Here is a 24331-nt window from a genome sequence, read left to right as displayed (position 1 = left end):
GTGCACCTCCTAAATTACCTGTCCACATATACTCTCTCCCTAATCAGGCCTGCATCAGATTAATCTTCTAAAGCCCAGCTCTGATTGATCAGACTTATAGAATGTACGAAAGCTATTGTATACATATACACTCCTACTCCAAATTGCTGCACACCCTAAACTCCTTTCTTTGTGGCTCCTTTTGGGAGTCAGGGAGATTAGAACTTTGCCCTTTTTTGTTCATTTTTATTTGTAGAGAATTTCTTGCATTTGTTATTGATTTCCCGAGACCCTGGGTCTATCCATTTCCATGAGCATGCAGATGGTGCTTACTTAGTTATTGCCCTGTCATGGACAAGCCAGTGCCTCTCTCTCTCTCTCTCTGCCTAGTATCCTTAGGCCTGGTGCCACTTTGGAGCCCTCGGGCAGCTCAAAGGGAGAGGAGTAAGGGAAGTGCTTGGCCAGAGAGGTCTCTGAGGTTAGCCCCTTAGAAGGAATTTTAGGCCAGGTGTTTTTTAATAGGGCCATTTGGGAGGTGGGTTGGAAAGAAAGCCAACCAGTACATGGGACTGGCCCCTTTGTTCAGAGGGTGAGGGGAAAGGAGAAAGGAAGAGACCCCAGTTTTCTGCTTAATGGGGGAAGGGACAGCAGCGGGGAGTGTCAGTCTGCCTCATCACTCCTCTGACCTCCTCTGAAGCACTCTGTCTATTGGCCGAATGGAGAAGGGCCTTTTGTTTCCCAAGACAAAGGATGAATTGAAGGATTTCAATCTCCGGACCCTATGTGGTTTGGCTACTGGTTACCATGGTGAATGGCCCCTATCCTATAGCCTCCACCTAACTATTAGGGTCTTTTTTTGCCTCAGAGCTGGGGCTTAGATTGGTGATGAGGAAAGGGAAAGAGGCAGGTGAAGGTTAAAGAGGGATAGGAGAGATGAGTTTGAAAGGGAAAGAGAGGCAGAACTGACTTTGGAGACTGGCAAGGGGCTGGACTGGGTAGCAATGCAATCTTGCAGGGGCCTAGGTTGGTCCCGAGGGTACAGGGCCACAACCACATTTTTACCACCTGGAAAAAGGAATGTACAGGTTGTATTTTTTTGCTTGTTTGAGATGCTCCAGAATATTTTCTGCCTGTGAAAGGTATCACCCCATAGGTGATGGTGCAGGGAGGGTAGTATGTAGAAATACATAATGGCTGGTCTGGGTATACATATTTGTCTACATAACCTGGGCATTCCCACCATATGTACCCTGAACTGCTCATCAAGGTTTCTTTTCCGGCAGCTTTTGTTCTAGGCTGAAGATTTATGATTTTTTAGCCTAGGACTTTTCTAGTTTCCTCTCAGGACCCAGGATTGGCATTGACAAGGGATAGTGGGACCTTATGTCAACTATCTATATTTTCACTTGAAGGATAGTTGATGGGCTCTAACTCACTAATCTTAAGGAACCTATACCCTCCCCTTTCCTGTTCTGGGCCTTTATTCATGCTGTTCTTTCTGTAAATCCTTCCCTGCTCCTTTGCCACTTATTAGTAACTTGATTGTCACTGAAATAAGTTTACATCTGCAACACATGCCCTCTAGGTACTCTGCCTGCAATCCGACTACCCTTAAATATACTGGGGGAGGGTGTCTATCCTGAGATGCAAAGGAGAACTCCAGTATTGAAATTAATTAAGCATTGGTGGCCTATATTTCTATTTTAACATTACAAGAAAATGCCATTGGGAGTGGAATAAGAAAAATATATCTAGGCTCAGACTGGCACCTTCTTATTTAAATATATCAATGAGTTTCATATTTACTTTTTTAAAGTTAGAAATGATGGCATGAAGACTTTGAGGATGCCATCACTGTATTTAAATATATGAAGGAATGCCACGGGGAAGAAAGATTAGGCTTGTTCTCCTTAGCCCCCAGAGTGCAGGACAAGGACTCATTTTGGGAATACAGGGAGGGAAGCGTTATAAAGAGGCCAATTTGGCAAGAACTTTTAACACTAGAGCAGAATGCCTGGGAGGAGATCATGGATAAAGTCTCCATCAGTGGAGTTATTCAAGCAGAGGAGAGGATTCCTTCTTCAGAAGGGAGCTCTGTCCTACCCAGCACTTAAAGAATTTCAGAGCTGTCCTCAGTACTCTCTGGGGTCATGAAGTGTGTTGCTGTGGCTTGCTTTTCCTCCTCATCCCCTTTCTGGTTTGAGTGGGCTCAGCAAAGTCCTAGCAAACAAGCTTTTGTTCTTTTGTATGTCTGATTAGAGCTAGGTGGCCTACTGGCTGGCCCACCTTCCTGGCTTCCTTCCTATCTCTCCCTTTGCTTTCTTTCTCTTCTGGTTACAAAACAGCCCTGAAGAAAAGGCTGGCAGACAAATAAGTACTAACCACTGGCCTATTCGTCCCTGTTAAGATCCCAAGTGTACCTTAGTTTGCTTTTTTGGGCCACTGTTCCTCCCTGCTCTCTTTTTGAAAGCTGAGAACTCAGGGAGCCCTTGCACACTGTGAGTGACTGAAAGCTCTCTCTTCTGCATGCCCTAAGCTCAAAAGACTGGTCATTGTTTTTTCTATCTAAAGGTTTTAAACAAACTAACTCTAAACAGCTTCTAATTTTGATTTCTTCTATCATCCTTCAAGATTCAGGGCTATCTTTCTCCACAACCACTCCAGCTCACAGGGACCATTCCTTTGAAGGGTTAGAGCATTTCTTGATTGCCTCCTATCATCAAGCCCTTGATCATATGCTGTCTAATATTATTCTTTAGTTGTTACTCTGAGTGAGACCTGTTTTCTAGTTAGACTGAGCTCCTTAAGGGCCCATACTTGGTTTTCCCCTCCCTTCTCTCCCCTCAGTGTGGTGAAAATACAGAGGTATTCAGTGAAGACATATTTTCAGTCAGCAAACATAGTGATGGTACACACCTTGCCCAGGGCTCTGGACTAGTTAGTATGCATTCCTGAGAAAATCAAAGATAGTTTGGGGTGAGAATGGAATAGTAGAGGAAACAGCTTTCCAGGTGAGAGGAAGTGAGATAGCTGACTTTGGGAGGATGGTTGTGCTGGGCAGTGTTTAGTCTTGGGGAAGGGAGACAACTGTGAAACCTGGGTATTGACTTCTATAGGTAGAGTATAGAATGGCAGGTTAGGTGGAGTCGTTAGGATAGTGTGTCACTATGACTTCACTTGTATTCCTAATGTCTCCCTGCTCAAGAAGTTTCAGAAGTTCCCTATTGCCCTTCAGATAAAATTAAAATTCTGTTTGACATTTAAAGACCTTTACAGCTTGGCTCTAACTTATCTTTCCAGGATGATTACATATTAAAACTGCTCACGCACTCTATACTCCAGCCAAATTGGCCAGCTTACTCTTCCCTATACACCTCCATGCTTTTGTATAAGCTGCCTCCTATACCTGGGATGTTTCTTCCTTACTTGTGATTAAGACACTACTAGTCCCTTCAAGGTTCAGCCTACATGGTACTACCTAAAGTGTTTCCTTCAGTTGTTAATGCCCCACCAATCATAGTGGTTCTTATTTTGTATTTACTCTCTATTATCTATGACTAAGTATCCCTCTGGTAGAACATAATCTCCTCGAGAACAGAAATTGTCTCTCTTCTGTATTTGTATCCTCCAACCCAGTGTCTCTCCTGTATTAGTTACTTAATACATGTTTATTGATTGATTGATTGATTGATTGATAAGGGAATGAAAAGATTATGGCCTTCAGATATGGTAAGATAGGTGAGGGACCCCAAGTTGTTCCAGATAGCCAAACTAGGAAGAATGGATAGAAGCCAAAACTCATCAAATTGCATCATACATACATACACACATATGTCCATATGTATATATAATACACATGTGTATGCAGGTGATAATCTCAGCTATTCAATAGTTTAATAGATAGCTCAGGCTAGAACAACATCATTTAGGGATATTGCAGACTGTTCAGACTAGATGCTGTTGGATTTGGTTTTGAAGACTCTTCAAACTCTAGATTCCACTAAAATTGAGACCTCTTCCCTCAGCATCTGCCCCTAGCTCCCAGAGCAGGGTCAATACTAGGAAGGGAGACTTAGTAATGGTGGTATCTGGAGAATTAGATCAACAGGAACGAGGCTCTGGGTGTCCTTTGAACAGTGAACCATTTCCACATCTGTGTTCTTTGAGGGCTTCCTATTATTCCCTTGGGCCTGATTATTTTGCATTGAACTGAGCCTGCAAGGATAGGGAAAGAGATTCTTATGGGGGCTGAATCTGAGAATAAAAGGGTAGTTCTAAACCTTCAATTCAGCTGAAGATACAGACACAAAAATGAGGCCATTCCTGTGAATAAGCCCTCAAGGAGCTTATACAGGAGGTTAGGGGAAGGAAGAAGAAAAGAGACACAACATATACAGTACAAGATAATTTGAGTAGAGACAGACCACTAACACCCAGGTGTGAATAGAGAAGGCCTTTTGAAGGAGGTTATCACTTGAGCTGAGCCTTGAAGTAAGACAAAAAAAGATGCAGAAGAGTTAGTTCCAGGCAAGGGGGGGACATCCTGTGCAGATGCAGAGACGTAATTAATCAGAGTTGGAGTGTTAGGTTTATGGAATAGCTATTAATCTAATTTGGTTGATTGTAGAGTTCATGAAAAGGAGAAAATACTAGCTGGAAACAAGATTTATTTTCTCCATTTCCCGAGGGAGATAGGTTCCTTTTCTTGGCTCCTCAGAGATTGGGGAAGAGAGATGGATGCTTCCTTCTAGACCTGTTCTTGATTTCCTCAAAGTAAGCTAAATCATTCTTGTTCCTTCAAACTAAGCAGCCTCCTCCCTATTTCAGGCCTCAGAGGTAGGAGTGATGGGGAGAGAGATGTGGACTAAAGGGTAACTAAGCTGGTTGCCATAGAGCACAGAAATCTTGTCCTGTGTGATTCCTTTATTTCTTAGTTCTTGAATTCTTTGTTTCAATGCTATACCCCCTCAATCCTGTCCTCCCTCTACCCACTTTGCCTTTGTGTGCAGGCTCTGGGGCAAGAACAAATGGAAAGAGAAAAGGAGCTTGGTCTAGGGATCAGAGAGGCAGGGAAACAGGGCCCCTTTCAGCTTTGGTTCGAGGCACCCTGGCCTTAAGCCAAGCCTGGGATCTTCTTCCAGAGAAAAGAAAGTGGCTAGGAAGAAAGATTTTGGGGTTTTAGTCAGAACCTGGAACACCCCCCCCCCCCATTGGACTATGGCCCCTACATGTCTACTTTAAGGTATGGGACTGTAAAATTGCTTTTGTGAGTTCCAATAACTCTGTGCTCATCCTTGGGTTTGTGTAGAGAGTTATTTTTTTTTTTAATCTCTGCCAGGAAATTGGTGGGGGGAGTGGAGAGGGGGTGATTTATGACCTTATCTTTCCCAGAACTGAGTTTAGTTCCACTTTAGTAATTTGGGATCTCAAAGCAGGGGTAAAAGGGTATAGATATAGGTTTTTTTTTCTCCTAGTCCTCTCTGGGTTAGTTATTCTGACTTTATGAAGCTTGAAATAGCCTTTAGTTGCCTAGGATTGGGAAGGTGAGCAAAGGGTCAGCATTTGAGTAGCCTGCCTTTCTATGTCTCATCCTCCCTGCCCTAGTGCTTGGAGGAAAGAGAAGAAATGGTGCTCAGACTTTATAATGTTTATTGACATTAAGATTGTGAGTAAGAGTATGAGAGTGATAGTTACTCACATAGGGCTCTATTGCTATGGAATGATTCTGCCAGGGGTCAGGCATGGTATGAGAGGGGCATGAGCTGAGAGTGTATAAAAACCATCTAGGCAGGAGGCCTTGAGAATGGTTCTTAGGAGAGGAGGGAAGGGAGGAGGGAATTAATGTCCAGAGAGGCAAGTCCAGATCCTAAGGATTCTGATTTTAGGGCTTTATTAGGGATTCACCAAAATATATATACTGTGTTATCACCTCCTCACCTGTCTACACAAATAGAAAACTTTTTTGTATTATTTGTGCTCAGGAGGTAAAAATGGAGAGAGATTGGGAGTTTTTAGAGTGGGGATTTATTATGGTTCCTTATCTCGGGGATGGAGAGGGAGTAAAGATAAGCAACAATGATACCCTTAGAGTTTGTACATCTGTATGAGGAGTGTGGAACAGCTGATCATGGCTCTTGTGTCTCCCAGGGCACAGATTCCATCAAAATGGAAAATGGGCAGAGCACAGCAGCAAAGCTGGGGCTGCCACCCCTCACACCTGAGCAGCAGGAGGCCCTCCAGAAGGTGAGCAATCCTTTCCTTTCCTCCTCTGGTCCAAAAATGGTTCCTTGTATAACTTTAACAAAATCCTGTAGGCCCATTGTATAGGCCAGCTTTGAACTTTGATGCCTCCCTAACTCTTGGCCTCCTTGATGAACTGGTGACTCAGGTTTTCTACAGGTACTAGGTAAAAGACAGACATCAGGGGGCTTTGGATTGGTAGAGACTGTTGACAAGAGCTGAGATATTAGATCTCTAACCCAGTCAAATCGTGAAGGAGCTGGCCTTGGTCCACAAAATTGGAAAGTATGACTATTGTTTATCAAATGAGAGTCAAATGAGATATCTTCTAGAGACCTCCAGCTTTGGTGGTCTTAAGAGTCCATGTGTCTCTACCTAGAATTATATAGACCTGTGTTGGCGAACCTATGGCACATATGCCCCTCTCCAGGTGTGCCTGAAGACAATGCTCACATCACCTGCCCTTTGCCCAGCAGCCCCATGGGAATGCTTCTTCCCTCCCCTGTCTGGGGTAAGGCAGGAGCTCATTTGCAGCATGAGGGCTGCAGTTTGGGCACTGGGTCTCTAAAATGTTTGCCATCACTGCTGTAGCCCCAGCCCCCTTATATTTTATCTTGTGTAGATTGCATGGGGAGAAGCTTTACAAAAGGAATTCTTAACCTTTTTTGTGTTATGGACTGACTCCTTTGGCAAAAATACTTTTCAGGAAAATCTTTTTAAATGCATATCATAAATAGGATTCTAAAGGAAAACTATTATGCTGAAATACAGACATCAACATATTAAAAAAAAAAACAACTCTAAACTTCATGGACCCTAGGTTTAAAACCTTGCTCTTAGGATATAGGCAGACCAGGATGAAATCCAACTGGGAAAAGGGGTCTCCCATTCCAAGCTGGTTGGACAAAGTTGATCTTTTCACAAGTGTTACTTTCACTCCTAAGTTATTAGCTATCGAGTCTCTGGATTTTCGTGCCCAAGTCTGGTGAGAGATATAAGTTTACTCACATTGGGCCCTGATCTGTTATGACTGTACTATCTTGCTTCTCTGATAGGCCAAGAAGTATGCTATGGAGCAGAGCATCAAGAGTGTGTTGGTGAAGCAAACCATCGCCCACCAGCAGCAGCAGCTCACCAACCTCCAGGTGAGATACCCTCCTTTTTGTGCTTTACCTCCCTTCCCTACCCTGAGGAACCCAGGTCCCAGGGAGCCATGGCAGCTGGCTGGCCCCCAGGCCCCAGGCCTCTCACTGCTGTTTCTACAGTAAATTCCAAGTGTGCTGTGAAAAGTGCCCCTACCACCCAGATTGGGAAGGGAAGCTGCTGCTGCCTCCTCCTCTTCCTCTTCCCCCTCTCCCCTTCCTTCTGGTTCCTGAGTAGTTTTACAAACTCGCTTAGCCCCTATTCCTGGGGCTCTAGAGATCTCTGAGCCTTCTCAGGGATTGATTCATCTCCATTTCCCCCAGTCCAATGGACTTTCTCTTCCCTGGTATTTTCTACTTTTTACCCTCCTTTCTCCTTGTTCTCCTTTTCTTTTTCACATTGGCTCTGCCCTGTATTGTTTGAGCCCATAGTACCCTTGTTCTTTTCCGTCACTCAGGGGTCCCACTTGCCTACTTTCTCTGTCCCCATCTGCTGCCATCCCATCTTCAGTGCTCACTGCTCTTCCCTTCCCTCCTCCCCTTTCCCTATCCTGGGCTGTCTGCATGGCCCGCAGGCAATGTGGTGTGTATAGTGGCTCTCCTTGTCCACAAGCCTTGGGCTGAAAGGCTGAATAATGTATATGTGCCCCTCAGCCTGCCTGCTACCCCCTCAACCCCCCAGGGTAGGGTTGTCTGGGCTTGGCCTCTCCCCAAAGGTTTTCCTTCTCCCTGGGATGGGAACTTCCAGTTTGGATTCTGGGACCAAGGCACATGCCTAGGAGAGGCAGATCTGCTCTGCTCTGCTCTCAGGTGGCTGGTGTGGTGGTTGTGATGTCTGTATGAGGGGCTCCTTATAATGCCAGGGGTGAGGCAAAGGCTGTGTTGACCCAAGGTCCATAGTGCCTTGAGCCCCTGCCTCCTTCCTCTCTCCCTCCCTTTCTCCATCCATCCCTTCCTCCCTTTCTCCCTCCCTCCCCTGCTGGGAGAGGCTACTGCTCCCTCCACTGCAGCTCCCTACCTCCCTCCTGCCCTGGCTGGGCAGGCTTGGAGAATTGGCACATTGGGCCCGGCCAGCCCGGGGCTCTGGAGGCCCCGAGGGGGCAGGCGGTGCAGGCGGTCGGTCGGTCGGCGGTGAGGGGAAGGAAGGCAGGCCCTTCCAGCAGGCAGGGTCTCCGTGCCGCTGTCTGCGTGAGTTGTTGACAATAGCGGGAGAATGCTCAGCTCCAACAGACTGAACTCTGTCTTTACTGTCTTTCAGATGGCAGCAGTGACAATGGGCTTTGGAGATCCTCTCTCACCTTTGCAATCGGTCAATAGAAATACTCACTTCTTCTGGGGCACATTTCCTTAGTCAGGGCCTAGAGGGGGGCAGTGAGGCCCGCGTGGTGGGGACCATGCTCCCCCAGCCCGCCAGCTCTGGACGAGCCGAGCAGAGAGCCGGGCGGGGCCGGGCCCGGGCAGCAGCTGGCCAGCTGTTTGGGAGCACACCCCCCCGGGACATTGGGGGACAGCCGTTTCCCTAGGGATGCTCCGTTCTGAGGGCCCGCCTTAAAAGTAACCGGCCAGGTAACTCCGGAGGGGCAGCAGCCGCCTGGGAGGGCAGCAGCCAGCCACGCACGCACTTGGGGCCGCAGAGGGCAGGCTCCCTGCACAACTACGCTCCCTCCCGGCTGGCCTGTCTCTTGGGCCGTGGTTGGGCTTCTGGTGAGAGAGGGGGGACCCCATGGCATCATATTAAGTCCTGGGTGGGAGGGAGGAGGGGAGGGAATTATATAACTATCCCAGGGCTGGGGGAGGTGGGTGGAGGGTAAGGGAGTGATAAAGTTATTGGAGGATTGACCTTGGGCTTTGTGGGCTTCCATTAATGGGTTGTCATGAATAGGGAGTTGCCTAGCCACCAGAGGAGTCCACCACTGGACCCAGGAGCAGCCTCTCTTTGGGGTTTGCCCAATAAGTGGAAAGCCTTTCCTGTCCCTTAGGAAATAAGAGTTTATAAGGAGGGCAGCTTTTCCACCAGTCATTCCCATCCCCCTTTATCTTCCCTCCATTCCCCACCCCCCTCCACCACCCCTCTCCAGCCTCAGTATGAAATATGGGCAAAGCCCTGGGCTGGGGGAGCTTTAGAGATAGACGGAGGAGAAATACAGTCCTCACTATCAGGATGTCTCTCTTCTAAGAAGGAAATAGCTTCTGGTCACATACAATGGGGAAGAGCCTCTAGTTTGAACTATGTGGCTCCTACCCTTAGGGAGCCCTGGTCTGAAGGAAGATTGTCCCTGGTCTGATAGGGAAAGGACAGCCCCCTGGTTTGATTGGTGTTAATGCTCTCTTGCAGAGCTCCTGAACTCAGAAGGAGAGAATGTCCTTGCTCTGATGGTGATAAGAGAGGGCCTCACTCCAGTTTGATAAGAGAACTTGACCCTGCTCTCAGGCAACCTCTGTTCTGAGGGAGATGTGGCCCCTGCCTTCAGGAAGGCCTTGCTTTAAGATGAAAAAGAGACCTCCTCAATTTGATAGAGATATTATGGTCCTTATCTTTGGGGAGGAAGGTATAGCTATAACCTTCAAGGTGTCTCCCCTCTGAGGAAATAGTTAGCTTGCAAGGGAGTTTCTGACCTAAAGGGAGGAAGAGTTGTGGTCCCTGCTGCCTGGTTATGCCCTTGGCCTGGAAGGAGAGGGGGCATCCCAGTTTTATGAGAAATAAACTCTGCCCTTGAAGACTCCCCTCCAGCCTTAGGGAGTGAGACAGGGCTCTGTTCTCAGTAAGCCATTGGTCAGAATGAAAAGTTCCTCATCCTTGGAATCCTCAGTTTGAAGTGGGGAAGATATAGCTCCAGTTTAAGGGGGGAAGCATAAGACCTGTCTGGGGAGAGACGGGGCCCCTGATTTGGAGAATTTACATTTAGTATCTAAACAATTCTATCAGTCACTTTTCATAATGAGTTCTACACCTGGGGTTGCCTCTTTCCTGTTTTTATCATTCTTCCCCCTCTCACCCCAAGAACCACTATGGTCTTGTCTCAAGCCCTGTTCCTTTGGGGTAAATTGGTCAAGTGCCAAGAGTATGTAAACAAACTTGAAGGTGAGGGGTGAACTTAAGGATTGACTTGTCTGAATTATTTGTGGCTTTTCCAACTCTCCTGTTCTTCCCAAGGTGGCCCTCCTTAGTCAGGAAAGGGCTAGCTACAGCATTGAGCCCAAAGTCAGGGGCAAGGGGGGAAGGGAGGGTGTCCTTTTCATGTCCTTGGAGCTGTTCTTTAAAGAGGACAGCGTGCTTCCCTGCCTTCTCCCCCACCTTTCTGGTGTATACTGAGCCCACTGAGAGGCCTGAGCACAGCTGGTTCTCTCCAGCCCTTTCCCAAGAATAGCACTCTTCCTGGCTTAGACTGGTGATTTGGGGGACGAGGGTGGAAGTAGAAGAGATTGTAATATCTTATAGCATGGTATGGGTGAGTCTTATGATGCCTCCCAAACAAGGGGGACATTTCACCCACAGGGTCAGTGACAGCCCCAGCCATATCCTGGGAACAAGGCCTTTCCTGTCCTCTGCTATGGCCACTATCTTGTCTGTCTGTCGATCTCCTTAGCCCCACAGCTGCCGGAAGGAAGCCCACTGCTCTCACTTTGTGAGGCTCTTACCCATAGAGAAAACCCACTAGTCTAGGAGGTAGGATGCCAACTCCTCTCTCTTCCTCACCAAAGGAATCTCCCAAACTTCTTACTACTGTTGATGCAGGCAGTTACTACATATTCATTCTAGGTCATTAAAGGGTGAGGTGGGGAACTGGCCTATTGGGATTGCATTTGCCCTCCCCACTCCCCCTTAGCAAGGACTGATTCTGCTTAATGGGGCCTGTGCAGGTATGGGTTTTGGCATATATGTGCTTTATTTTGTGGAGGTGGAATCCAAACCCCTTGGCCAGCCCACCCCATACTCCCGAACCCCCCTGGATGCCATAAGCCATAGAATCTTTGGACAGGACAAAACATATCTGAGGGAAGGCCACTTGGGTTCTCTTACCATGTACCCTCTCTCCTCTCCTGTGGACCTTCCCAAGAGTACCTGCTACTAGCAGATGTTTTGGCTAGGGCCAGGACTAGCTCCAGGTTTCTGCTTTGAGCTCCCCTTACCACCTTCCCAAGCCCCTGTTCCTGGTTGCTGGTCTGTTTTAAGCCCGGTGGGTATAATGAGCTTGGATGAGGAGGGGAGAGCCAAGGGAGTTGGGCCTATAGTTTGTTGAATTTAGAGCTCAGCCTGTAGTACCCTAACTTTTGGAGAAGGCCCTTGGGGCTCTGGATTCTCCCTTTTAAACCCTAGGCTGGAATTGTGCGGCTTTCAGAGGCAGCCTCCCAAGGTGGGAGTGCTGGATAGAGGGGATCTCCCAGCCTGAGTGTAATAGGGCTCTGTCCATCAGGACTGGAGTATAAGGCTCCTCGGACTGCTCTACAAATAGAATTCAAACATCTCCAAATCATCCGACTCCTGGCTATGGCCCCAGCATTGCCTGCCTGTTGCCTAGGTCCTGGGCAATCAGGCCTGACCTTGGGGTGGGGAGGGAGGATTGAAGGGTTAGAGGGTTTGGGTGGAGAGGGGAGGTGGGACGGGATTGGGTTGGTGCTTTTCTTGAATTCTCCCTACCCTGAATAGCTTGGTTTCCTTTAGGCCTGGCTTCATTTCCTTGAGCCAGAGATGGGGCAGTACTGTTGTACTGAATTCCTCATAAATATGGGAAGGAAGTAGGGAATGGGGGAAAGGTATGGAGATCCCAGGCCTGGCCACTTGAGGCAGCCATTGCAGAGGTGATTGGTCAGCATCAGTTGTGTGATTGGGAGCTGGCCTTTGTGGGAACTAGCAGGGGGGAGGATGGGATTGGGGGCCTGCCTGCCCGCCTGCCAGCCTGCTACCACCTTGCCCTGCACAGCCTGGCCAGAGCCTGCCCCTGCTGCTGTGTGTGTGTGCAGGGTGAGCTGTCTCCCACAGCTCTGAGAAAGGGTGTTGAGTTGGGGTTGGGGATTGGGGAGAAATTTTTCCTGGCTCCCTCACTCTTCCCCCATGCTCATGGGTCAGTGGTTCTCTTTCTTTCTCTCTCCTTTAGATGGCAGCTCAGAGGCAGAGGGCACTGGCAATCATGTGTCGGGTGTATGTGGGCTCCATCTACTATGAGTTGGGAGAAGACACCATCCGCCAGGCCTTCGCCCCCTTCGGTCCTATCAAGAGCATAGACATGTCCTGGGACTCAGTCACCATGAAACACAAGGTGGGCCTGGGCCTACTCCAGTTACCTTACCTTCTCTCCCAGACCTGGGTGGGTTAAGAAGGAGGTTTTGCCTCCAGGGGTTGCTAAGTATATGCAGGTCCAGGGCTCCCCATCCCCCGTAACCTGACTTTTCCCCTGCATTAGGGTTTTGCCTTTGTGGAATATGAGGTGCCAGAAGCTGCCCAGTTGGCCTTGGAGCAGATGAACTCTGTGATGCTAGGAGGAAGGAATATTAAGGTGAGGAGCTTCAGGGGAGTAGCCTGCCCCTTAGTATGGGGTGACCAGGTCCAGGAGGTAGGTGAAGAAGGGAGGCTTAAAGGAACAGAGACCAGAACAAAACCAAAAGCTCATTGCATAGTATTTATTGGGAGTGGAGGGTTGAAGGGAATGGACAGGGTGAATGATTCACTGGAAAGGCCTAATGACAGAATCCCCTTCTTTGCTGGTACAGGGGATTCAGTTCTGGACTTATGTGGGCATGATCCTTGTACTTGCATACTGACATGAAATCTCATGAGGATTTACTCTTACAACCACAGTTTTATTTATATGAAATATCTTGGTAGCATTTTCAAAGGCAAATTAAGTGCAGACATGTGAAGTAGACAGTGTTCCTTGATTTGGAGGGGAAACAGGTTAGGAGATACCTAAAGAATGGCAAGGCAGAATGCCTTGCACCTAGGCTTGACATAGATGCCATTTTGATAGTCCTTACCTCCTTGGCTGCTCTGATAGAAGATTTAACCGTGAGGTCTCTGATTACAAAAACTTGCCTTTCCTGAATCATAGTTCCATCCTGGTTGGTGGTCAAGAAATGTATTAGGGAGTGTGGCCTGCTTGGCCTATATGAACTTTTGAGTGGTCTGCCTAACTTGCCCATTCATGCCACCCACTCTCAGGTGGGTAGGCCCAGTAACATCGGACAGGCCCAGCCCATCATTGACCAGCTGGCTGAAGAAGCCAGAGCCTTTAACCGCATCTACGTGGCCTCAGTGCACCAGGACCTCTCAGATGATGACATCAAGAGTGTGTTTGAGGCATTCGGCAAGATCAAGTCATGTACTTTGGCTCGGGACCCGACCACAGGCAAACACAAGGGCTATGGCTTCATCGGTGAGCCCAGGGAAGAGTATGGGAGGGGAGAAGGGCCATCAACAAGGCTCTGACTCAAGGGAAAGGTGGAGGAAGGGGATATGGATAAACTGCCACAGCTCTTGACTGTTTTCTAAAAACTATCCTTGCAGAATATGAAAAGGCCCAGTCATCTCAGGACGCTGTCTCATCCATGAATCTCTTTGATCTGGGGGGCCAGTACCTTCGGGTAGGCAAGGCAGTCACACCCCCTATGCCCCTACTTACACCTGCCACTCCTGGGGGTCTCCCACCTGCAGCTGCTGTAGCAGCTGCTGCTGCCACAGCCAAGATCACTGCCCAGGTGAGAGCCATGTCAGCAGAGTTAAAACAGGGAGAGGAGGTGGAGTTGGGTTGTATATGTGCATGTATATATATATATATATTTTTTTAAATCTCTCATTATTGGGAAGGCCATGAAATGGCTTTGAAGTTGGGGAAAGGAGGTGAGATGTGCTACTGGCCTGGGGCTATGGAAGAAATGTGAGGTGGTTGGTTGGTCATGAGTTGTGGAAAGTCTTGGCTTCAGATTTTGCTGTTGTGTTGTAGGAAGCAGTGGCTGGTGCAGCTGTACTAGGCACTCTGGCCACACCTGGGCTAGTGTCACCAGCACTGACTCTGGCCCAGCCCCTAGGAGCTCTCCCACAAGCTGTCATGGCAGCCCAGGCCCCTGGAGTCATCACAGGTAATCACCTCAGCCACCCATGCCAGTCTGTTGCAAGATCCCCCTTGTCCCTGTTCTTTCTGAACTTGAACTACCTTTTTCTTTACCCATCTTTGTTGCTTTTAATAGATTTTTTCCTCTATCATTATTTATATCCAGTGTCACCACTGTTTCCCCTGTTAGGATTTGAGCAAATGGCTATGGGAGATAATGTGTGTGGGGGGGGGGAGTGGGGGGGGGGAGGTGATGAAGGAGGTGGGGAGAAGATAACTTCACCTGATAATTCACAGTTAATGTTGTTGTGTGACAGGTGTGACCCCTGCAAGACCCCCCATCCCTGTCACCATTCCTTCTGTCGGGGTGGTGAATCCCATTCTGGCTAGCCCTCCGACACTAGGCCTCTTGGAGCCTAAGAAGGAGAAGGAGGAGGAGGAATTGTTCCCTGAATCAGAGCGGCCGGAGATGCTGAGTGAGCAGGAGCACATGAGCATTTCGGGCAGTAGTGCCCGCCACATGGTCATGCAGAAACTGTTGCGGAAACAGGAGGTATATGAGACCCCCAGAGCTCATCCTTGCCTACTTGCCTATCCCATCCCATTCTTATTACTCTGGATGTGTGTGTGTCTCCCAAATCTACCTTCTACCATAGGGTAAATCTCCATCTCCATGGATACTTGCCCTGATTTTGAATAACTCCAAACATATCAATTCCTAGGAACTACCTAGTCTGATATCTTTGGGTTCCATTTGCTATTCCTTTGAACTCCCCTTAACAATATGGGAGAAGGGATGAAAAGGAAGGTATATGACAAAAGTTGTGGTCAAAGTGGAGGGGCAGCATGATCTGGACTAACCCCCAGTATCAGGTGGGGCAGTCATCAGAGCAGGAGAGAAAAACCCTTCCCACCTGCACCTCTGAAATGGAGGGCACCTAGTCTCAGTGCTCACATCCCCTTCTTCCCTCCAGTCCACAGTGATGGTTCTACGAAACATGGTGGACCCCAAAGACATTGATGATGATCTAGAGGGGGAAGTGACAGAAGAATGTGGCAAGTTTGGGGCTGTCAACCGTGTCATCATCTACCAAGAGAAGCAGGGTGAGGAAGAGGACGCTGAAATTATAGTCAAGATCTTTGTGGAGTTCTCCATGGCCTCAGAGACACACAAGGCTATCCAGGCTCTCAATGGGCGTTGGTTTGCTGGCCGAAAGGTGGTGGCTGAGGTCTATGACCAAGAGCGCTTTGACAATAGCGACCTGTCTGCGTGACCTCGGCCCTTCTCCTCCCCAACCTCTCACAGACTTGAATCTTCCTTTTCTTGTCTCTCCCCTCCAGTTTGTGTAGAAAGATATATGGGGCTCACCCTGGGGGGCTGAATTCAGCCCCTGCCTGGCCTTTTTGTGTAGTTTGGATAAAAGTACGGATGCTGCTGGCCCCCTGTACACACTGTGTGTGAGATCATATGCTTGCCGGCTCTCCCCAACTCTCCATGGACTTTTATCTTCCAGGGCCACCTCCTAGGCTTTGGCAAGAGCTTTCTGGCCCTTGTGGTGCTTTGAGGGGCCATTTAGCCTCACCCTTGTCAATTTTTTCAGTTCAAGTGTTTGCTCTGTGCTAGGCTGTGTTGGGGGATAACAAGAGAAGATATGGTCTTCCCCTCAAGGACCTCATGGCTGGGTCAAAAATGCACACACAATGAAATAGAATGATGCAAGTAGTCTCTACCCTCTGTTTTCTGCAGAAAGATAAGGGACTGCTTTGAGACTGGGCCCAACCCTACCAGGCCTGTGGTTTAAATAAAAAAAAAATGAGGGTCCTACAGATCTTAAGTGGGCAACAGTTCTGGTCAGTGCATTTCAAAGGAAAGTTCTACAGAAGAAGATTCAGGTCACATGAAGTCAAGGTATATTTGGTTACTGGGACATGGGAGCAGCATGTTAAGGGTAGAAACAGGGCGGGTAGAGAAAAGGAGAATGTTGTTGAGTTGTCTCTGAAAGAGGGGCAAAAGTGCATAGAGAAATTGGTTTCAAGAAAGGATATTTCATCGGTCATTGCCTACCACAAAGAACACCTTACCTTATCTATATCATTGAGGGAAAAGGAAGAATCGAGGAAGATTAAGCGGGAGGATAAAGGTTTAGCCTCACATTCCCTGAAGAATTGGTGCTCCATCTGCCTCCATCCTTCCTTTCTTCCTTTTCTCACTTTAGTTCTTTTACCTGCTCTCTTTTCCAGCTGTCAGGCCCTTCAGCAGGGACCTTGCTCTAGCATGGGATAGACTCTTCCCTTTGTGTGTGTTTTTTTCCTTCACTCCCTTAGTAGCTGATTTGGAAGCAGGAGTATTGATTTGCATCCTCAAATGAGCTTCAAATTATGATTCTACTTAGGGTTCATGCAAACTTTTGAAAGTCCCATGGAGGATGAAAAAGACATCCTCCTAGGGGTTCAGGGATTAAAAGATAGGCATACCCTGAAAAATGTTGCCCTGCCTATCATTTCACAGTAGCATCATTCTGGGGGCAAATAATTGGCTTTAAGGAAGGCTTCTGTCTCATAGTTCTACCAGTTACTCACTTAGTAGATTTCCTATGCACCTAATTGCCCCAATTATATCATTTTACTTAAAGTTGTGTTTTTATAGAATCAGTAATAATGGTGAGGTGGGGTATGCCACATGCCCACCCTCAAGGAGACAATAGTTGAAAAAATATGTACATACATGAAAAGTTAAATAATGTGCTATCTCATGTTATTGCCTTACATTATTTAACTTTGTTTCCTTTGGAAACCATTTCTCCTCTCAGCAAACCTGTCACCCTTTCTACCTCAATTTTTCTAGATATAAAAGTAAATGCCATCCGAGAAATGTATTTCCAGTTTTAAAAAAATTATGGGCTGGCCATAAAAGGCAAGAGTGAAGAAGACTAAGGGACAGCTCGTGTTCTTTTGGTTTTCTCCAAAATTGAGAACTTCAGGAAGGCACTCAGCACATTAAGTGGGACATCTGTGGTGAATTTATGAGAGGAAACGGATAGAGTGAGATCTGAATTATTGACAGTCATTGGAGAATTGAAGTTAAACAGGAATGTAGTAGCCAAAGAAACACATTTGTATTAAATAATCACTGTTAGAAGTCTTCTAGTAGGTTAGCAAGGAAAAGAAGCTTCCTATTAAGGTGTGGATTGGACTAGAAGACCTTAAGAGGTTTCTCTCCAACTCTGCAAAAGAATGTCCCTTCTGTCCCACTGACTTCTACAGTGTATCCCAAGAAGTAATTAAGCCCTTGTTTAAAGCCTCCATGTGAGAAAAGTCATTCTACTCCTTTCTCCCCACCTCTCCTGGCCAAGTGTTTTTCATCAATCCTTCAGACTCTTCACCATTTTTGTTGTCCGATGGACATTCTCCAGCTTATCAAGGGGTTTTTATGATACATCTGGAACAAAAACTATTCCAGATGTGGTCTGACCTAGGCATAGAAAACAGGACAATTTATCCCCCACCATCTTGGAGACTAATTGCAGTATTAAGATTGTTAGGGGTTCTTTCAGTTGCCCTAACAAAATTGTTAATTCAATTCGAGTAGACAGTCTGAAACCCCAGGACCTTTGTTCAGATGTACTGCCTTTTATAGTACTAGCCTATCAAGATTTATTTTGGATTCTTATCATCCAGTGCAGTAACTATCCTTTTTAGTCTTGTTTAATTTGCAAGAGTTCTGGATTTGGACCTGGGTTCAAAATTGGTTCTGTTACATGCTATTAAAGTAACTTTAGGCAAGTTACTTCCTAACCTTGAGGGAATTGGCACTAGATGACTTGGGAGAGTGTTCTCTTTCTTTTAGGATGTTAAATTAGTTGGGAGACCACCTAATTTGCGTGGTAGTCTTCTAGTGCATCATTCCTCCATCTAGTCAGTAGTTCTGTCCATAAAAGTAACATGAGAACCAGCTAAATGCTTTGTGAAAATCTAGGTAACCTGTAGCTACTGCAGATCTTTAATGAGTTTTGTAACTAAATGGATCATGAGGTAAATTTTAAATGATTTGTTGGCAAACCCATAAACAATTTACTACATTCTGGAATTTTGCAGGGAATTGCTGAAAACTTTTTTTTTTTAATGGGGCAAGATTTGACCTCCAGACTTTACTGTTCTCCTCAATTTTAAAAGATCTTAGCTGCCCCATTTCCCACTACCTTAGGATTGAGATCTGGAACGGATTCCATCAATACTACCCATAGTGTTACCTGTCCTTTCCAGTCCAATAATTTTTTCAGGTGAAACAAGAAAAATAAGTACTGCCTTCCCTTTGTCCATTATCTGACCCCTTCCTGATTTGAGCTTCATCTTTTTCTCAATATAGCTGCTTTTGAAAAATCCTTTTTGTTATCCTTGGTCTGTCTCCCACTCTTATTTTGCAACCAGTACTGGTAAAGCACAGAGCACGACAGCAACCTCCTTTAATACGCCCTTGCGCATCAGGAACTACAACTCCCATAGTGCTTGGCTTCCTAGTCTGGTTTGGCTGGCAAGCACAGACTACGTTTCCCGGCATGCAATATGTGGAAAAGATTTTAGGGGACTCGACAGTAAGCAGGGGGTGGGATTTAGGTCCTGGAGGAGCCAATGTAGGCGCGGCCGCAGGGTCTTCTGGGAACTGCAGTCCTCCACTGGGTTTGGGACTGGGGCGGCGGGGGAGGGACTCGCCTTCCCGGCAGGCGGCGCGGCGAGCAGGCGGTTGGGCGGCCGGTGGCGGTTCCGGCGGTGGTGAAGACGGACGGAGGGAGGGACGCACGGACGAACGGCTGGAGTCGGAGCGGGAGCCGAGACCGAGACTAAGACTGAAGGCACTGCCGGGGGTACGAGAATAACGTGGAGCCGAGAGCAGGCGGGATGTGGGAGCGGAGCCTCAGCGCCTGAGCGCCCAGCCGGGGCCGCGCCCCCCACCCCAGGCCTCTTCCCCACCCATTTCCCGGGCCTCGCTGAGCTGAGCCGAGCGGGCCGGTGAGGAGACGCCCCCGCCCCGCCCTCCTGGGGAGCCCCCCTCGGAGACGTCGCCCCGCCCCTCCGGGAGCCCCTTTCCCCAGCTGTACACCTAAGCCTCTTCTCTGGTCTAGTTTACCCCGGTCTTCCCGCAAACCTTCCATTCCTCACCCGAGGTATCCCCGAGACTAATAGAAAACCCCAGTCCTCCAGTCTCCCTGGAGAGGCTCGCTCTCTCCCTTATCTCCTCAAAGACCTGCCCCTTTGTCCTAGACTGAGGTCTCACCCCCTTAAAACACTCACTCCACCCCTAGTCTCCTCAGAGACACCCCCCTCCCCTCTCCTCTCCCTCTGCCTTTCCCCTGAGAATTGGGAAATCCTTTTTAACAATCCTCAGGGACTTGCCCTTTCCTTCCCTAGGATATTCTCAGAGACCCATTCTATATCTCAGAAACCTGCCTCTTCACTTTTCACAGGCTTTCCTTCCCCCTCCCACCTTCCCTCAAGGGAATCTCTTCAAAGACCCCTTTTCCTCATAGGAATTCCTTCTTACTATATTGGATTTTTTCAAAGATTTTCCCCCAAAAAACACTTCAATTAGAGATATTTCCTTTTTTCTAACAAAGACAACTTTCTCTTCTATCCCCTTCTTCTGTAGGAATCCTTGATAGCTTGTTCAATCAGCTTTAAAAAGGACCCCTCCCTCCTAGAGTTTCCACTCCAAAAATCACACCTTTTCTCATTTTTTACCCCCTTTAGTTTGGGAATTTTCTAAGAGACCCTATTTGTATCTATTATAGAGAAACTTCTCATCTCATCTCCTTTAGAGCCTAACCCATCTCATAGACTTTTAGGCTTGCCCTCTTGGGACACAAGAACCCTTTCTTTTCTTGGGAATCCTCTTTAGAGATCATTCCTTCACAAATTTCTCACCACTTATTAGGTGCTTTCAAGGGAACTTTTAAACTCCTACCAGGGGTTTTTTTACCCCAGGCCCTTCCTCTAGCTCTAGTGTTCACCTAAGAGAGTCCACCTCCCAGCCGGCTCAGGCCTGGCCCCCACCTTCCCTCCCGCATGCAGCCCCGAACTCCCTCGAAGCCCCCTGCCTCCCAGTCCCTCCTCAGAGGCTGCCCAGGGCACTTGTGCCCAAGGCAGTGCCATCGCCAGACCTTGCTGATCCTGGCCTGGCCTCACCTTCCTGCTCCCCGATAAGAGAGACCAAGGGGCTCCTGCCTGTTGTCCCCAGCTCCTATTCTGTGCCTCTCTCCTGATGCCTCCTGCCCAGAACTGCTTGGCTCTGGATCCTGTAATCCTCATCTAGGGACCCCTTGGCCTAAGCTTCTTTGACCTTGTCTTGCCTGCTGGAGCCCCCTGCTCTCTTCCCTTCTCTCCATCCTGGAGGAGGGGAACCTTCCTGAAGCACCATGCTGAAGTGCATCCCCTTGTGGCGGTGTAACCGGCATGTGGAGTCAGTGGACAAGCGGCACTGCTCACTACAGGCCGTTCCAGAAGAGATCTATCGTTACAGCCGCAGCCTGGAAGAACTGCTGCTTGATGCCAACCAGCTGAGGGAGCTACCTAAGGTGAGAAGTTAGGATAGGCATTCCAGAAGGCACAGCATTATGAACCCATTGGGCCCTGTTCCTCCTACCCTTTCCACCAGTATGCATGTGGGATGGATAGCTAGTTGTCTGCTCTTTCCTGGTATGTTAGGCATACTTTATAGGCATATGCCTATAAAAAACTGGAAAAGGTGTCTTTTATTGTCACTAGGAAGCTTTAAAAATAGGCACCATTTTCTCTGAGTACCAGGGGCAAAGGATAACCCAAACATGATGGGCAAGAATTGTGTTGCTACAGACAGCTTTCCTATATCCCATGAGAGTCATGTATCTTGGTTGGAGGGGTTCCACTGTTTCTGAGTTCTGCTATCATCAGGATGCTAGTGTTGCATTCTAAGAGTGGGTCCGGCCTAATTAATGGATTGGATAAATTGCCTTTCCTTTCAGTAGGGGGTGGGGCTTTCTAGGGGAGGGAGGGAGAGAAAGAGGGAGGAAGGGAGAAAATAGAGAAATAGGACCTCCCTGGGGAACTAAAGGGTGGCTATTAATTGGGAATTCTAAGGAGGAACTATACTGGGGAGAGACTCCCACATCTGGTTGTTTGGGCATCTTATCTGACACCAACATCATGTGTCATTTGTCAATTATCCACATTTCATCTGGGGAGGAGCCCTTGGACACCATCTTCATTTTTACTCAACTGGGGATCCCTAGGTTGAACTTTGGGCTGGAAGAAAGTATGGGATCCTGTCCTTTGATCTCTGAGGAGCCTGTAGAAGACAATGATGGGAGAGATGTTTCCTTGTCCTAGGTGTTAGAGGAGCTTGAGTCAGAGGAAGCCCTACTGAACCAGCCCAGCCAAGTCCAACTGGTTCCTGCTCCACCTGAGCTCCTTCCCTCCCCCTTCTTCTGGCTACCTGCTGCTGAGAAGGCACCAGGTGGCACCTGTCACCAGGCAGTCACTGCCCATCTCTCTGGGAGGGGAGGGGGGAGAGAGAACTGAGATGTGAAACCTGAGTAGAAGGCAAGCTAGCAAAGGCTGTGATTGTCCTAAGCAAATCTTCTGTTCAGGCTGATTAAGAGAAGCTTTTAATTTGCTTGCATCCAGGGAGGCCCTGAGTCTACTCCAAGTTCCTCCCCTCCTTCCTAGGCTCTCTGGGTTTCCGTCCCTGGGGCAGGGAAGCCGCATGTAGCCTGTCCAGGCAGGATAGGGGCTGGGCCCTTGGGAGTTTGGCTTGACTCTCTTTCCTTCCTTCCCCTCCCCCAATGCGGTACCAATCTTTTCCCCAGTAGTCCTATAACTGTTCTATTCTGTCTCCAACTGCTTTTTTCCTTTTGTTTCTTCCCCTCTCCCCTTGGTTGTCACTGCCTAGCACCTTTTCTGGCTGGCTGCCTTGCCTTAGCTCTCATGTTTTTCTTGTTCTAGCTCTTGCATGCCTACTTTATTGTGCCCAGACGTTCTTCCTCATTTACATTGTCCACATCTACAGCCTCTCCCTGGCATCTCTGTTCTCAGTGCCTACCTTGGTTCCCATTGCAAGTTTGGTTCTCCTCTTCCTACTTAGTACCTTTGTTGGGCCTTTGTGTACCCGAGATGTGGGTGGGAGCTGTTGTGCTAATATCTTGGGGGGAGGGGGTACTATTAGAGAAGCAGATTCCAAAAGGCTTTGAGATTCCTAAGTCTTGGTGTTAAATGGCCGGAAATCCGTGTGTTGTACATCACAATGGACAAACAGCCAATTCCTTGGCAGTCCACTAGGCTCCATACCTTTCCCATCTATGTTCTTGGGGCCTGTGTTCTCAAGCTGTGGAAAATTGTGTCTGTTATAGTAGTAATTGAAATTGAGAGGGAGAGCAGGAGATTGAATAAGCTTATTGGTTTGTTTCTAAGATGGCATGCGTTTTAGGGATGGGGTTTTTCAGGGCATGGTTTATTTGGGTGTTGGTGGGAAATGTGTGTGTAGGATTCTCCTAGGGTTGCTTGTGAGGTAGGAGGGCTTGAAAGGCTGCTTTTGATATGAACCTGTTCCCTTGGATTTTATTTTAACCTCACAATCTCAATGAGGCTTCCATGAAATATTCTTTTCCTTCACTTCCTAGCCTTTCTTCCGATTGCTGAATCTTAGAAAATTGGGCCTGAGTGACAATGAGATTCAGAGGCTACCACCTGAGGTGGCCAACTTCATGCAGCTGGTGGAGCTTGATGTCTCCCGAAATGGTAAGAGGCCTTGGGGAAGGGGCTCAGGAGTGGGGAGGAGAGATTTATGTGGTAGGGATACCCTGTGGTTAGACATGGGGAAGATGACTGAGAATGGTAGGTAGAGATGATAGGAGGCTCCTGCATTGTGTGCTTATTGATGGAAGAATTAATAAAAATTTCATCTGGGCTCCAGGCAACTGAAGTGCTCATTGCACAATTGAATACCCAACATCAATGCAAAAGGACTTCCTGGTGGAGATGTTATTTTAGTAGATGTTAAAAGACAAAAGGGTCAAGGCTTATTAGAATACAAGGACTAGAAAACTTCCAGATCCACAACTGTCTGGTACTATGGGCTAATACAAATGGCTACTTTAGATACCTCAACCCCACCAACAAATTATTATCTTTGGTATACATTTTTTTCCTTATTGGACTTTTATAGTAGTGTTCCGTTTGCTCATCTATTGCTATGTCTTTTGTGATTTTTAATTTTTCTCAGTTTCTTAATAAAAGGTTCTTTGGTAAATTTTAATTGTCTCAGAAACTGAGGAAATAGGATGGGGGTGGAAGGGGAGTAAGGGTTTTTATTTTTAAAAAATTCTTTCCATATCTTAGTAAAGGGAAGCATTTTATTTTGGGGGTTGTAATTGCCATGCCACATCTAATAGAGTTGGGAACAGGAGGGGGTATAGTCTGAGTCAGTTGTGGTCCCTGGATCTCCTTCCTGCCTGAACATTCCTCTGATAGGAATGTCAGAAGGCTGTTTTGGGATGATAGGTTCAGCTCTAAATGTAGGCACTAGCTGTGTGACCTTGAGCAAGTCACTTACCCTCTTTTTGCCTCAGATTACTCACTATAAGATAGCAATAATAAAACACCCAACTTCTAGGATTTTTGTGAGCGTCAAATGAGATAGTAATTGGGTATTTTGGGGGAGGGTGGTGTTTGTTTTTAAACTCTTACCTCCTTAGAATTGATACTGAATATCTATTCCAAGGCAGAGGCAATTCCTTCCTATAAGAGGTAAGGGCTAAGCAGATAGGGTTGAGTGACTTGCTCAGGGTCATAACTAGGAAGTGCCTGGGGCTGGATTTGAACCTAGGACTTCTTGTCTCCAAGTCTGACTTTCAATCCATTGAAAGACCTGGCTATATCATGAGAGTAATTGTAAAA

The 24331-nt window shown here is 47.4% G+C and overlaps 2 protein-coding genes across 51 annotated transcripts in view; both read left to right on the top strand.

The window, feature by feature from the left end:
- Window positions 1-16242, top strand: part of PUF60 (poly(U) binding splicing factor 60) — a 37387-nt gene extending 21145 nt beyond the window's left edge. For 4 of the 7 annotated variants that reach the window (XM_007488699.3, XM_007488703.3, XM_007488700.3 and 1 more), the window contains 10 exons: window positions 6127-6222; window positions 7275-7364; window positions 8620-8670; window positions 12458-12619; window positions 12764-12856; window positions 13519-13732; window positions 13864-14054; window positions 14300-14435; window positions 14725-14960; window positions 15382-16242. In XM_007488699.3, coding sequence (XP_007488761.1) covers window positions 6127-6222; window positions 7275-7364; window positions 8620-8670; window positions 12458-12619; window positions 12764-12856; window positions 13519-13732; window positions 13864-14054; window positions 14300-14435; window positions 14725-14960; window positions 15382-15681 — 1569 coding nt within the window. In that variant the 3' untranslated portion in view covers window positions 15682-16242. The remainder of the gene's footprint in view (window positions 1-6126; window positions 6223-7274; window positions 7365-8619; window positions 8671-12457; window positions 12620-12763; window positions 12857-13518; window positions 13733-13863; window positions 14055-14299; window positions 14436-14724; window positions 14961-15381) is intronic. The other 3 variants (XM_007488702.3, XM_056822856.1, XM_056822855.1) reach the window with 1 other exon arrangement.
- Window positions 16243-19098: 2856 nt separating this feature from the next.
- Window positions 19099-24331, top strand: part of SCRIB (scribble planar cell polarity protein) — an 81758-nt gene continuing 76525 nt past the window's right edge. For 25 of the 44 annotated variants that reach the window (XM_056822852.1, XM_056822841.1, XM_056822853.1 and 22 more), the window contains exons 1-2: window positions 19121-20976; window positions 23056-23173. In XM_056822852.1, coding sequence (XP_056678830.1) covers window positions 20818-20976; window positions 23056-23173 — 277 coding nt within the window. In that variant the 5' untranslated portion in view covers window positions 19121-20817. Of the gene's footprint in view, window positions 20977-23055; window positions 23174-24331 lie in introns of all 44 variants that reach the window. The other 19 variants (XM_016432009.2, XM_016432002.2, XM_016432004.2 and 16 more) reach the window with 4 other exon arrangements.

This window comes from Monodelphis domestica, chromosome 3 (genome assembly GCF_027887165.1).
Source record: "Monodelphis domestica isolate mMonDom1 chromosome 3, mMonDom1.pri, whole genome shotgun sequence".
Classification (NCBI taxonomy): Eukaryota; Metazoa; Chordata; class Mammalia; order Didelphimorphia; family Didelphidae; genus Monodelphis; species Monodelphis domestica.
The sequence above is the reverse complement of the archived record's forward strand: the minus strand, read 5'-3'. Positions and strand labels throughout refer to the sequence as shown.